The sequence below is a fragment of the Heteronotia binoei genome, chromosome 5, assembly GCF_032191835.1.
Source record: "Heteronotia binoei isolate CCM8104 ecotype False Entrance Well chromosome 5, APGP_CSIRO_Hbin_v1, whole genome shotgun sequence".
NCBI classification, from domain to species: Eukaryota; Metazoa; Chordata; class Lepidosauria; order Squamata; family Gekkonidae; genus Heteronotia; species Heteronotia binoei.
In genome coordinates this window covers 16,146,748-16,162,284 of record NC_083227.1, presented here as the reverse complement: position 1 = coordinate 16,162,284, position 15,537 = coordinate 16,146,748, and the positions used below count along the sequence as shown (strand labels likewise).

Sequence of the window (15,537 nt, the reverse complement as noted above, 5' to 3'; positions counted from 1 at the left end):
CAGAGGTCCATCAGTGGCTATTAGCGTAATGTTGGAGCTCTCTGTCTGGGGCTGTGATGCTCTGTATTCTTGGTGCTTGAGGGGGGCACAGTGGGAGGGCTTCTAGTGTCCTGGCCCCACTGGATGACCTCCTGATGGCACTTGGGGGTTTTTTTGGCCACTGTGTGACGCAGTGTTGGACTAGATGGGCCATTAGTCTGATCCAACATGGCTTCTCTTATTTTCTTATGTTCCTCTTCTTTTTTGCACTGATGTCAAGATTCTCTTTGTTTCAATAGGAGATGCGTGCAACAGAGCAAACGCAAATGAAGCACATCGAATACTGGAGAAGAGCAATATGAACCTGGACAGGAAACAGAATGAGGGAAATCCGGAAGAGAACGATATGGATCAAAGAAGCAGTGAAGCCACTGCTTATCGTTGGAATGGTGACTGCCAAGAAACAATATACAAAGGAAAGGGAAGGATTCAGTGCTCGGTCTGTGAGAAGAGCTTTGCTAGTATATCGACCCTTAAAGTGCATTGGAAAACCCACACAGGGGAAAAACCATATGACTGCCTGCAGTGCGGGAAGAGATTTAGCCATCCTTCAACTCTTACTGTACATCAAAGAACTCACACAGGAGAGAAACGATATAAATGTCTGGAATGCGGAAAGAGCTTTATGCTCAGCACAAACCTCATTTTGCATCAAAGAATCCACACCGGAGAGAAACCCTATCAGTGTTTGGAATGCGGAAAGAGCTTCAGCCTGAAGAAAAGCCTTACTCTTCATCAAAGAATCCACACAGGAGAAAAACCATACAAATGCCTGGAATGCGGAAAGAGTTTCAGCCAGAAGTCAAGTCTCAATATCCACCAAGGAACGCACACCGGAGAGAAACGGTACAAATGTTTTGAATGCGGAAAGAAATTCATCCAGAGCACAACTCTCATCTTGCATCAAAGAATCCACACAGGAGAAAGACCCTATAAATGTCTGGAATGCGGAAAAAGCTTTATTGTGAAATCAAGCCTGACTCTTCATCAAAGAATTCACATGGGAATAAAACCATTTAAATGTCTGGAGTGTGGAAAGACCTTTAATGAAAGCACGCGTCTTCTTCGACATCAAAGAATTCATATAAGAGAACAATCGTTTCAGATCCTCGAGTCTGGAAAGGGTTGCAGGCGGAGTGCAAATCTCACCACACATCCAAGAACCCACTCAGGCGAAAAACGGTATAAATGTTTGGACTGTGGAAAAAGCTTTATGCTCAGTACAACCCTCATTATACATCAAAGAATCCACACAGGCGAAAAACCATACACATGTTCAGAGTGCGGGAAAAGCTTTATGCGGAGCACAACCCTCATTGTACATAAAAGGACCCACACTGGAGAAAAACCATATATTTGCTCAGAATGTGGAAAGAGTTTTATGCAAAGTGCAAATCTCATAATACATCAAAGAACCCACACAGGCGAGAAACCATACAAATGCTTGGAGTGCGGAAGGAGCTTCATTCAGAATTCAAGCCTTACTGCCCACCAAAGAAGCCACACTGGGGAAAAGCTATACCACTGTTCAGAATGTGGAAAGAAATTCACACGGAATGCGAACCTCATGATACATCAAATACTGCACACGGGGGAGAAACCATACAAATGCTTGGAATGTGGGAGGAGCTTTACTCTGAACAAAAGACTTATTAACCATCAAAGAATCCACACCGACATGAAGCCATTTAAATGCATGGATTGCGGGAAAAGCTTCAGTCACAGCATAACTCTTAAGAGACATAAAAATATTCAGACAGGTGAATGTAAAAAGGGATCCAGTCAGATTCAAAAGAATCCAAGATCCCAAACAAAAAAGAAACCATATCAATGCCTGGAGTGTAAGAGTTGCTTCAGTCACAACTCAAACCTTCTTAGACACCAGCTAATCCACACAGGGGAGAAGCCCTTTAAATGTCAGGAATGCGGCTATGGCTTCAGCCAGCACTCAAACCTTATGAGACATATGCTTATTCACTCAAGGGGAAAACAATAGCAATGCTTAGATTGCAAGGAAAGCTCTTGTCCGTGAACTCAGCAAGAACAAAGCATCCATTTGGGTGGATTGTCTGAAGAAATTGGCATGAAAAACTAATGGCAAAATGTGAGAACATCAAAGACAATAACTATGAATTGCCTTCGTAGGGAAAGAACGCTGTAGTGCAGGGGTGTCAAACTCATTTGTTATGAGGGCCAGATTTGACATAAATGAGACCTTGTTGAGCCGGGCAATGCTGGGTTGGGCTGAGCCATGCTGGGCCATGCCTTATGTGTACCTTTTTAAGATTAGGTAGCAGAGATATAGATTTTAATAAAGAATACAAACAAACCCAAATATATACATTTTAAAAAACTTAAAACAATAGCACTCATTGGTTTTAAATATGCTTTCTTGGTATTTCTCCCATGGGATCCAGGGAACTGGGCAAAGGAAGCTCTGGTTCTTTCCTTCCTTCCACAGAGGATCTGAGGGGGAGGAGCCTCAGCCAATAGAAGAAAGAGAGGCTTGGCTCAGTAGCTCTGCTGTGCAACTGAGAGAGCCTGGCAAAGCAAACTCTCCCTCCCCCTTCCTTCCCAAGGGAGGAGCCTCAGCCAATGGAGAAAATAGAGGTTTTGCTCTCTAGCTCCTGTGCAATTGAGCAAGCCTTGCAAAGCAAGTTGTTATGCAGAAGGGAGCAAGAGAGAGGGCGAAGGAAGCAAATGACAGCCAATTGCTCGGGAACCTGATAGGAGCCCTCCAGGAGCCTAATTCAGCCCCCAAACTACATGTGCGACACCCCTGCTGTAGTGGAATCCTAGCTTCGTATCCTAGAGTCCACACCAATGAGAATAACAGCAGCACAGAGATTTGCTCATTCTGTGTGTCCTCTGCTTTTCTGCATTTCACTTGTTCCCTATGGAAACACCAGGAAGATGCATTTAGTATATGGACAACGAGGAAAGCTGTATCCATGGTCAATACTTTTGCTTCCTTACAACAATATAGCCACTAGTTTGGGAGATATATTCAACAGGGATGGGCACAAACCAAGAAAATGAAAGTTTGTTCCAGTTTGTGGTTTGTGAGGTCATATGAACCTCCTCTGCTTAATGAGCTGGTTCAAGTTTGTGAGGTTTGGGGATTTCCCTTCTCTCCTTTCTGCTGGGGGCAGCTCCCTGAGGCCAGCATAATGGAAGCAGAGGACATCTGTCTTCTTGGGAGATCTTTCCTCCCTGCTTTCTGCGGGTGATGGAAGAAGTGATGGACTTCACTCCTGTGAGGTGCCTGCTTGCAAAAGCAATGTCAAGGGAACATTTGGAAGGGCGGGGGGGGGGGGGGAACAAGAGGGACGCTAAAATGGCTTGCATCTATCTTTCCCCGCTTATCCCACTGTGTTCTTCAGTTTTGTTTCTACTTTTTCTTCCTTCCTTCCCTTTTCTTTGCCTCTAAATTTGCTATTTTCAATATAGTGGTTGAATTAGTATAAAAAATAATCTGCCATATTCCAGTTTTATGGTAACATTAATTTTATACCTTTCTGAATGTAGATTAAAAGAAATTATTTAAACTAGAGTTCTAGCCCTCCTGATGGCACCTGGTTTTTGGCCACTGTGTAACACAGAGCGTTGGACTGGATGGGCCATTGGCCTGATCCAACATGGCTTCTCTTATGCTCTTATACTCTGTATTCTTGGTGCTTGAGGGGCAACAGTGGGAGGGCTTCTGCAGTTCTGGCCCTGCTGGAAGACCTCCTGATGGCACCTGGGTTTTGGCCACCATGTGACACAGAGTGTTGGATCAGATGGGCCATTGGCCTGATCCAACATGGCTTCTCTTATGTTCTTATGTGACACAGAGTGTTGGACTGGATGGGCCACTGGCCCGATCCAACATGGCTTCTCTTATGTTCTTAAAGTGAGCGCTTTTAGAATTCTGAGAGGGGGCTACGGTCACATCTGAAAATCAGGTGCTGTAGGGGAACAGACAGTAGAAACATGTAGGAAGTCCATGGCCAAATGATCTTTAGCTACTTCTCAGTGATTGTCTCTGCAGGCACAAATGTGATGTATATGGAGCAGAGCTCCATCAGCAGCTGCCACAATGTATTGATGGAACACTGTCTGCGGTAGGGATGCTCTGTATCCTTAGTGCTTAGGGGGCAACAGCGGGAGGGCTTCTGGTGTCCTAACCCTGTGAGTGGATCTCCTGATGGCACCTGGGTTTTGGCCACTGTGTGACACAGTGTTGGACTGGATGGACCACTGGCCTACTCTCTTACATTCTTATGTCTTTTGGACTGTCTTGAAGTGCCTTCAACTCCAAGGAGAAGAAGAAGAAAGAAGATATTGGATTTATATCCCGCCCTCCACTCCGAATTTCAGGGTCCCACAAAGTGTGGCTCACAATCTCCTTTATCTTCCTCCCCCACAACAGACGTGCTGTGAGGTGGGTGGGGCTGAGAGGGCTCTCACAGCAGCTGCCCTTTCAAGGACAACCTCTGCAAGAGCCATGGCTGACCCAAGGCCATTCCAGCAGGTGCAAGTGGAGGAGTGGGGAATCAAACCTGGTTCTCCCAGATAAGAGTCCACACACTTAACCACTACACCAGGAGGCAGAGGAGAGCTGGGATTGGCTCTTTATTAGAGGCTGTTTGGGAAAGCTTCTTAACAAAGAGGAAGGTTTGGTCGCTCTGGAGCCACAGGGAGAGTTTACTAAAGCCACAGAAATAAGATCTATGTCTAGGCAAAGCTGGAGGGTGTGCAGATTTGATGCGGCAGTCTGGGGTGCATTCCCTGAAACACCCTGTTCCATTATAGACTCTTTGCAACAAGTAAATGGGTGCTGAGAAACACATAGCTGGATGCCACTAAAATTCCTCCAAGAATAATAGAAGGGTGCCTCTAAAATCTCCTCCAAGAATGCCACTGGAGAGCCAGTTTGGTGTAGTGGTTAAGTGTGCGGACTCTTATCTGGGAGAACTGGGTTTGATTCTCCACTCCTCCACTTGCACCTGCTAGCATGGCCTTGGGTCAGCCTTAGCTCTGGCAAAGGTTGACCTTGAAAGGGCAGCTGCTGCGAGAGCCCTCCCCAGCCCCACGCACCTCACAGGATGTCTGTTGTGGGGGAGGAAGATAAAGGAGATTGTGAGACGCTCTGTGACGCTCTGAGTGGAGGGCGGGATATAAATCCAATATCTTCTTCTTCTTCACTTTTGTGTAGTAGTTAAGTGTGCTGACTCTTATCTGGGAGAACTGGGTTTCATTCCCCACTCCACCACTTGCAGCTGCTAGAATAGTCTTAGGTGAGCCATAGTTTTCGCAGGAGTTGTCCTTGAAAGGGCAGCTGCTGTAAGAGCTCTCTCAGTCCCACCCACTTCACAGGGTGTCTGTTGTGGGGAAGGGGAGAAGGTAAAGGAGATTGTGACTGCTCTGAGACTCTGAGATTCAGAGTATAGGGCGGGATATAAATCCAATATCTTCTTCAATATTCCATCATTTTATTTCACTTCTACCTAGCATGCAGGAGCTCCTCAGTTAAATCCATGGTGTCTCCAGTTGAAAGGACCAGATGTGAAAGACCTCTGCCTGAAACCCCGGAAAGCCAGTGCCAGTGTGAATAGACAATACTGACATTGGTGGACCTGAAATCTTAGTCAGTAGAATGCAACTTCATGTGTTCATGTGTGTCTTCACGAACAGCGGCTAAGGTTGCCAGCTCTGAGTTGGGAAATAACTGGAGATTTTGGGGGTGGAGTCTGAGATTGGCAGAGTTTGAGGAAGAGAGAGACTTCAGTGGCCATTTTCCTCCAGGGGAACTGATATCTATCACCTGAAGACCTGTTGTAATCCCAGGAGAACTCCAGTTGCCACCTGGAGATTTAGCAACCCTAACAGTAGTTCATGCAGAAGCGTCGATCCTGGACTGTGCCACTTCATTTAATAAAGGGGAAGGTATGACTCAGTGTTTCCCATTAAAATGCACTTGTAATAATTATAATAAATTGTGTGTCTACCTATCTGTGTGTCTGACTGTCTCTCTGTTCATCTCCCTTTTGGCGGACATCATTCAACAAAAAATAAAGTTACAAGTCTCAGACCTGGCCACTGGCTTCAGGAAGATTGTGGGAATTGCAGTGCCACAAATGAAGGGAATTGGCCACGTTCCCTCTAAGCTGAGTTAGTGTGAGCTAGCTCACAGTTTTTTTAGCCTCCAGCTCACACATTTTTGTCTTAGCTCAGGAAGTATGGCCCCAGAGCAAACTACTTTATGCAGCAGCTCACAACTTTAATGCCGGTAGCCCACAAGTTAGAATTTTTGCTTACAAGACTCCACAGCCCAGAGCAGCGGTCCTCAACCTTTTTGGCATCAGGGACCAGTTTTGTGGAAGACAATTTTTCCACCGACTGCAGGAGGCTGGGGGGTGGGGGGAAATGGTTTCGGGATGATACAATTGTGCACTTTATTTCTATTAGTTTGGTGTGGTGGCTAAGTGTGCAGACTGATCTGGGAAAACCGGGTTTGATTTCCCTCTTGCTGCTGCTGGAATGGCCTTGGGTCAGCCATAGCTTTTGCAGAGTTGTCCTTGAAAGGGCAGCTTCTAGGGATAGCTCTCTAACCCCCATCCATCTCACAGGGTGTCTGTTGTGGGGGAGGAAGGTAAAGGAGATTGTGAGCCGATCTGTTCGGAATGGAGGGTAGGATATAAATCCAATGCCATTGTCATATTATTATTACTAAATTGTAATATATAATGAAATAATTATACAACTCACAGTCCGGTGGCTAACAGGCCACGGACCGGGACCGGTCCACGGCCTGGGGGTTGGGGACCCCTGGTCTAGAGGATTGGTTATCTCCAGATTCATTTATTTATTTATTTAATTCAATTTTTAGACCGCCCTTCAGGGCAGGTTACATCATTAAAACAATCAACAACAAAAACAGAAAAGACTAGTTTAAAATATAAAATCTAAAATTAGACAGACTAAGATGGCAGATTCTGCCTCACAGATGTGACCTATTGTCCAGGTCCAGCAGATCTTGTAGTGCTGGAATGGAATGAGGCGGAGAGGCCGATAACAAATGACCCCCACTGCCTCAGCTAAAAGCCTGGCGAAAGAGCTCTGCTTTTCAAGCCCTGCGGAATTGAAGCAGATCCCTCAGGGCCTGGATCTCCAGGGGGAGCTCATTCCACAAGGCAGGGGCCAGGGCTGAAAAGGCCAGATGGGGAGGTCTCCAAACCGGGGGATCATCCCTCCCTTCTAGTTGTAATGGAAGTGACAGTTTACTCCCTAGAAGCCAGAAGAGGGAGGGAGGTCCAGACATGGGAGTGGGAAGGGAAGTATATTCCCTCTTACACAGCAGAGTTTCAAACAAGTTACAGAGAGAGCCAGTTTGGTGTAGTGGTTAAGTGTGTGGACTCTTATCTGGGAGAACCGGGTTTGATTCCCCACCCCCGCCACTTGCACCTGATGGAATGGCCTTGGGTCAGCCATAGCTCAGGCAGAGGTTGTCCTTGAAAGGGCAGCTGCTGTAAGAGTCCTCTCAGCTCCACCCACCTACAGGGTGTCTGTTGTGGGGGAGGAAGATAAAGGTAGGGTTGCCAATCCCCAGGTGGGGGCAGGGGATCCCCCGGTTTGGAGACCTCCCCCTGCTTCAGGGTCATCAGAAAGCGGGGGGAGGGGAGGGAAATGTCTGCTAGGAACTCTATTATTCCCTATGGAGATTTATTCCCATAGAAAATCATGGAAAATTGATCCGCAGGTATCTGGGGCTCTGGGGGGGGCTGTTTTTTGGGGTAGAGGCACCAAATTTTCAGTATAACATCTAGTGCCTCTCCCCAAAATACCCCCCAAGTTTCAAAAAGATTGGACCAGTGGATCCAATTCTATGAGCCCCAAAAGAAGGTGCCCCTATCCATTATTTCCTATGGAAGGAAGGAATTGAAAAGGTGTGCCGTCCCTTTAAATGTGATGGCCAGAACTCCCTTGGAGTTCATTTATGCTTGTCACACCCTTGTTCCTGGCTCCACCCTCAAAGTCCCCAGATATTTCTTGAATTGGACTTGGCAACCCTAGATAAAGGAGATTGTAAGCCGCTCTGAGTCTCTGATTCAGAGAGAAGGGCAGGGTATAAATCTGCAATTCTTCTTCTTCTACAAACAGATCTTCTTGAGGAATAATACTTTACAGGAAGCAACAAAGGAAGATTCTAGAGGAAGTTAACTGTATTGAAAATACCAGGCTTCATTTTGGGCAAGGAACTCAAAGGAGCGGTGCTCTGGAACCTCTAAATTTTATTATGCTCTTTCTTACCCCTCCCCCGAAAAATGCTTGCTTCTGGGTTCCATTGTTTAAACGTCCTGTGAGCATCTTGCTGAACTCTAAAGATTCGACAAACTTTCTAATGTTTCCATGCACAAAAAAAGGGGGGAAATAACCAGAACGTAACAAACAGACAGATGGAAATCTTCATTATGCTACTGTGGCCACATAAGAGAGAAGTAATTTTAAAAGTATGCTGGGAGTAAGGTTTTATTAGGACAATTATAATTCAAGAAGCCTTTTAAGGTAGATGCTGAGGTGATATAATTTAGTACACCTTCCGGTGCTACCAGGGTGTGTGTGGCATATGCAAATGAGTTGCACTAATGAGGTCTGGTACAGGGGGGGGGGGGCAACCAAGAAGAAGAAGAAGAAGATATTGGATTTATATCCCGCCCTCCACTCCGAAGAGTCTCAGAGCGGCTCACAATCTCCTTTACCTTCCTCCCCCACAACAGACACCCTGTGAGGTGGGTGGGGCTGGAGAGGGCTCTCCCAGCAGCTGCCCTTTCAAGGACAACTTCTGCCAGAGCTCTGGCTGACCCAAGGCCATTCCAGCAGGTGCAAGTGGAGGAGTGGGGAATCAAACCCGGTTCTCCCAGATAAGAGTCCACACACTTAACCACTACACCAAACTGGCTCTCCAAGATGATTAGGGGGCTGGAGCACCTTTCCTATGAGAAAAGGCTGAGGAGTCTGAGGCTTTTCAGTTGAGAAAATGGATGACTAAGGAAGCACGTGATAGAAGTTTATAAAATTCTGCATAGGGTGGAGGGTAGAGCTGCCAAGCCCCTGGTCCGGGCAAGGGTTCCCGCTGGCCAACATTGGGCTGGCAGGGGGGACCTCCCCCAATGTCATGGTGATGACATCACCCAGAAGTGACGTCATTGTGCTGGCGATGTTATATGGTTGCCGCTCTAGGCGTTTCTGGGAAAACTCTGTGGTTTCCCTGGATGCTCTAGCCAAACTCTATGGTACAATAGGTACCCCCGCCGGGGAAGGATGTGAACCCTAATGGAGGGACCTGACAAAGAGAAATTTTTCTCCGTCTCCCAAAATACTAGAACTCAAGGGCATCTGATGAAGCTGATGGGCAGTAGGTTCAGGAAGGACAAAAAGAAAAAAGATGACTTTACACAGAGAGCGATTACAATGTGAAATTTGCTGCCAGAGGATGTAGCAATTGCCACAGGAATAAAGCAGTTTTAAAGTGGGATTAGTTTCATGGAGGAATCTGAGAGCCAGGAGGCAAACTCAGGGGGAAGACCTCAGTCTCTCTGCCCTGTTGTTGTCCCTCCAGAGGAACTGGTTGGCCACTGTGTGAGACATGATGCTGGACTAGATGGTCCACTGGTCTGATACAGCAGGGGTATTAAGGTTGCCAGGTCCAATTCAAGAAATATCTGGGGACTTTGGGGGTGGAGCCAGGAGACATTGAGGGTGGAGCCAGGAGCAAGGTTGTGACAAGCAGAATTGAACTCCAAAGGGAGTTCTGGCCATCACATTTAAAGGGACTGCACACCTTTTAAATGCCTTCCCTCTGTAGGGCATAGAGTCAGACTTCTCTAGAACATGGACAGAGTGCCAAATAGAATTGCACTAATCCTGATCAAAGAACTCATTTGCACTAACCTGCCTTGCACTACTGTTACATTTAAGCTGTTACCTTCAGAGTATTATATTTGCAGGGTTTGCTTTAAAGTATATAGTACCTTTTCCTATGGATTCTAGGCTGAGTGGTCTGGGGACAAAGAACAATGACCCATATTAGAGTCCTTGATAAGCACCAAAGGAAGCCTCTTCTCTAGCAAAATTGTGTTATCAGAGTTCTCTTAGCATCCTTTGATAAGAAAAGCTTTTCTCCCTACCTCAGGAAGGACCCCCTAGCCTGAAGGAGCCATCAGGCCCATGCAGTAGAGATTGTACTTACTGACACATTCTCTGGAACCAAGCTAGAAATCTAAAACAAAGAACTTGCACATCTTTTCGGCCATCTGCACATTCTTAGAGGAACACCTAACCACAAAGTTCCATGCAGATACTAGATGCTAGGAAGATGGGAGATTGGGAGTAGAGAACAAAGAAGTCCCTAAGGAATTACCACAACCTGTGAGAGATGAGTTTCTTTAAGTCAATGAGATACCACAGATTGCCAGAAGTGAGAACTTTGTAGCCAATCAACCGAATTTCCTTTGTTTACAGGAAGGTATAGAACGGTTATGTTTTGTAAAGGGAGGTCGGAGAACGGACGAAGGGGGGTGAAGAGATTATTTCTCTTTCCCACATTAATGTGATTAAAGATCTGTGCATTCATCTCTTTTGCACCTCTGTTGTTGAGTCTTGTTTGGAAAAAGGGGACTCAGCACCTCCGTTGGAAAGTACAACACCTTCATTGGAAATAATGAAGGAGGGGGCACCTTCTTTGGGGGCTCAAAGAATTGGGCCTCCAGTCCAATCTTTTTGAAACTTGGAGGGTCTTTTGAGGAGAGGCATTGGATGCTATGCTAAAAATTTGGTGCCTCCCCAAGGCCCCAGATACCCGCAGATCAATTCTCCATTATACCCTATGGGAATCAGGCTCCATAGGGAATAATGGATGTGAGGAAAAACCCCTTATAGAACACCGTAGTCACCAACTTGGTTGCCAGAGCACCTGGAGAAGTAGCTCACGCATGTCTGGCCAGAGAGTGTGAGTAAACCTATCCAGGGGCGAAAGGGACTTATGCAGTACTAGCAGCCATAACGCTACGAAGGCACTCGAGACCGGTACAAGAGTGCCCACCAGGAGAACAGATGGCTTCCCGCCATCATTCTGTATGATGTCCATCTCGGCCATGGAGCAGAGGAGGTTGCGCCTCCAGGAGCTATCCAGGCGAATGGTTTTGAAGCACTGACCATGGAATCCACTGTGGAGGGCTAACACCACACGCAGCTATCTTCCTACCATGTCAGACTCCATTCCAGCGAAGCGAACGGCTCACGTACTCGCCAGACGTCACCTGTAACTGCAGGCAATCGACCCACACCAGGAGTGGACAACTGTCCAACCGCCACTGTCTTTGTCCAGTGAAACCTTGGACGAAAGACTGGTGACAATAGAAGATTGAAGAAGAGGAAGACCATCTTCACCCAGAGCCAAATGTCTTTTTACCGACTGGGTGTTACCTTAGATAACAATTTGTCCATCTATTGCCATCACCTCGGCCTAGTTCAAACCACTCCCATGAACCTCCACCCCAGTGATTTCCCCCATTCTTCTCTGTACTGTCACCCTGAAGCATCCCTACCCTGGTCCATTTCAACCTAAAAGTTCACTCAGGTAGCCAGGACCCAAGCCTGGTCATTGGTCAGTTATGGGCACCCAATTAGGTGCCACCAATTAACTTGCTATTGGATATCGCAGTAATCCAGCCCTTATGGTCACTGCAAAGCCTCCACTTTTTGTGAGGTCATGCATCAGCTGATCACCTTCCTCATACCTCATACCTCCCATCCCCTAAGGGCTCAAGATAGTCCTTATAACCTGTGGACTAGCTACCTACAGGTGTGCTTCTAGCAGTATCCCAATTCCGCTGTCTAGATCCATCCCCGATTCTAAGGCCAAGTTTTGGGTCCCTTCTCCCACTCCCTCACTCGTCACCATTGGAGCCTTCCTTGAAGACTACGATCGGTAAATATCACCCTGTTCGTCTACCCATGTGTTCCTCTATATCTCTATCTAATTTTCTTAGGACTGTATGTATGATTTTATGAGTATTTTGATCTTGTGTGTGTGATCTATATATTTCTGGAATAAATTTTAATTATTTTTGCTTAATTAGTGTCCCTGGCATATTTGAGCAATAGTTTCTGCACATGGAGCCTGTATATATAGACTCTTGTTCCTTTTAAAGTCAAGTGCCCACCTGTCAATTCCCCAACCTCGGTTTTGAGGGCATTTTGGCTTACATGGAGTGCCCAGCAGACATTCCCCTCCCTGATGACCCTGAAGCAGGGCAGAGGGCCTCTAAACCGGGGGATCCCCTGGTCCCATCTGGGAATTGGAAACCCTAGCTCTTATGTTCTTATACCTTAATCCAATTTTAGCCATATTTACTGCTCCACTACTTAAGAATCTTAATTCTAATTAGCCCTTCCTGATAACACCCATCTTAACCTATATGCAGGCCTCATTTTGGAAAAGAGCTCACAGGAGCAGAGTTCTCGATAGGGTGGCCAGACCGTCCCGGTCTCCCGGGACATTCCTGGTTCTGGCCACCCAATCCCGGCTCCCGGGCTGCCTATACCGGGACCATTAAAGGTCCCGGTTTAGCCAGCCCCGGAGGCGGTGGGCCGCGGGCGCCGGCGGGGAAGGCGGCGAGTGAGGGAGGGAGCGTCCCTGCGCCTGCGCAGGGCCCCTGTGCACGCACAGGGACGCTCCCTCCCTCACTCGCCGCCTTCCCCGCCCGCGCGCAGGGCCGGCAGCGGTGGCGGAGGCCTCTCCGCGGCCTCCGCTGGTCGCTGGAAGCCCTCCAGAGTCTCTGGAGGGCCTCCAGGGACCAGCGGAGGCCGCGGAGCAGCCGGCGCTGGTCCCGGAAGGCCTTCCAGAGACTCTGGAGGGCCTTCCGGGACCAGCGCCGACCAGCGAAGGCCTCCCCGCGGCCTCCGCTGGTCCCTGGAGGCCCTCCAGAGTCTCTGGAGGGCCTCCAGGGACCAGCGGAGGCCACGGGGACACCGCGGAGCACCCGGCGCTGGTCCCGGAAGGCCTTCCAGAGCCTCTGGAAGGCCTTCCGGGACCAGCGCCGACCAGCGAAGGCCTCCCCGCGGCCTCCGCTGGTCCCTGGAGGCCCTCCAGAGTCTCTGGAGGGCCTCCAGGGACCAGCGGAGGCCGCGGGGACGCCGCGGAGCACCCGGCGCTGGTCCCGGAAGGCCTTCCAGAGCCTCTGGAAGGCCTTCCGGGACCAGCGCCGACCAGCGAAGGCCTCCCCGCGGCCTCCGCTGGTCCCTGGAGGCCCTCCAGAGGCCAGCGCCGGCAGCTCCCTCCCTCCCTCGCCGCGAGGCCGCCGCCGCAGGACTCGCCGCCGCCGCCGCTGGACTCTCCGCTGCCCTGGAAGCAGGTAAGGGGGCCGAAAGCGGGGGGGCGGGGGGCGGCCTTCCTTTCTTCCCTCCCTCCTCCCTCCCTCCCTTCCTTCCTTTCTTCCTTCCTTCCTTCCCTCACTCCCTTCCCTTCCTTCCTTCTTTCCCTCCTCCCTTCCTTCCTTTCTTCCTTCCTTCCTTCCCTCCCTTCCTTCCCTCACTCCCTTCCCTTCCTTCCTTCCCTCCCTCCTCCCTCCCTTCCTTTCTTTCTTCCTTCCTTCCCTCCCTCCCCCCTTCCTTCCTTCCTTCCCTCCCTCCCCCCTTCCTCCCCTCCCTCCCCTTCCTTCCTTCTTCCTTCCTTCCTTCCTTCCTTCCTTCCTTCCTTCCTTCCTTCCTTCCTTCCTTCCTTCCTTCCCTCCCTTCCCCTCCCTTCCCTTCCCTTCCCTTCCCTTCCCTCCCTCCTCCCTTCCTTCCCTCCTTATGTTCTTATGTGACACAGAGTGTTGGACTGGAGGGGCCACTGGCCTGATCCAACAGGGCTTCTCTTATGTTCTTATGTGACACAGAGTGTTGGACTGGAGGGGCCACTGGCCTGATGCAACAGGGCTTCTCTTATATTTTTATGTGACACAGAGTGTTGGACTGGAGGGGCCACTGGCCTGATCCAACAGGGCTTCTCTTATGTTCTTATGTGACACAGAGTGTTGGACTGGAGGGGCCACTGGCCTGATCTAACAGGGCTTCTCTTATGTTCTTATGTGACCAGAGTGGTGGAGTGGATGAGCCATTGGTCTGATGCAACAGGGCTTCTCTTATATTTTTATGTGGCACAGAGAGTTGGACTGGAGGGGCCACTGGCCTGATCCAACAGGGCTTCTCTTATGTTCTTATGTAACACAGAGTGTTGGACTGGGTGGGCCATTGGCCTGATCCAACAGGGCTTCTCTTGTGTTCTTATGTTTTGAGGCCTTTCCTGCTACTTGGGGCAGAGCTGTGGCTCACTGGCAGAGCACCTGCTTGGCATGCAGAAGGTCCCCAGCCTCTCCATTGGTCTGATGCAACAGGGCTTCTCTTATATTTTTATGTGGCACAGAGTGTTGGACTGGAGGGGCCACTGGCCTGATGCAACAGGGCTTCTCTTATATTCTTATGTTACACAGAGTGTTGGACTGGAGGCATCCCTGTGGCATCGGTCCCATCTTTGTGGGGCCCAGGGGGCCGGCGCAGCGGCACGCTGAAGCAGCCTGTCGGTCACTTCCGGGTTCCTGTCCTGCATCTTGACCTGTGTTATTAGTGACAGGCTGCTTCGGCGTGCCGCTGCGCCGGCCCCCTGGGCCCCACAACGATGGGACCGATGCCACAGGGACGGGCTCGAAACACTCTATAACCCCTCAAAAGAACAGCAGTCTAGCTCGCTTCCCCCGAGCCCTGCCGCCATAAGCCTCAAGGGGGCTCATTTTGCGGCATCTCCCGGCGGGAGGGTGGCACCCGCACGGGACACATATCAAATGAAAGAGGGGGCGCAGGGCTATCAGAAACAGCTGGCGGAGGGAGTCACGAGACCACCCCACTGGGGGATCCACACCCCGAAAGTGATGAAGGTGGCGCAGACAGAGCCAACAGAGCCAACAGGACAAAATAAATAGGCTGCATTATGCAGCACAGTTGAGAAAGTGCCTTATCCCATATACTGATGAAGTATATACAGGATTTCAGAACAAAATTGTTTCCGGCGGTGATATTTGGGGGATTTTTGGGGATGTCACAGGAAGTGCTGTGAAGTCACTTCCTGTTTCCGGCAGTGGCATTTGGGGGAAATGATGTCACAGGAAGTGATGTCACTTCCCATTTCCGGCAGGTGACGCGGGGAAATGATGTCACAGGAAGTGATGTCACTTCCTGTTTCCTGTGGTGGCGTGACGTCACCAGAAGTGACGTCACTTCCTGTTTCCGGCGGCGCGCGCGCGGAGCACGCGCGCACCCCTACCTTCCCCCCCCCCAACGTGTCCCTGGCTGGCCTTCAGACATTATGGTCACCCTACGATGCACCCACTTTATGGCTAAAATGGAGTATGCCTTAGCATTTGCCATCCTTTACCCATCTATAGTACTTTCCAGTACCTGTTTAAAGAGACATCA

At 49.2% G+C, this 15,537-nt stretch overlaps 1 protein-coding gene across 1 annotated transcript; it reads left to right on the top strand.

Moving 5' to 3' along the window:
• The first annotated feature begins 337 nt into the window (after nucleotides 1-337).
• On the top strand, nucleotides 338-2,124 carry LOC132571754 (zinc finger protein 420-like). The gene has a single exon (XM_060238548.1). It carries the CDS (start codon nucleotides 338-340, stop codon nucleotides 2,033-2,035), a length of 1,698 nt encoding a protein of 565 aa, XP_060094531.1. The 3' UTR covers nucleotides 2,036-2,124.
• Nucleotides 2,125-15,537: the final 13,413 nt, after the last annotated feature.

Coding starts and splice junctions, on each gene's coding strand:
- LOC132571754 (XM_060238548.1), top strand. CDS start 338: ATGAACCTGGACAGGAAACAGAATGAGGGAAATCCGGAAGAGAACGAT.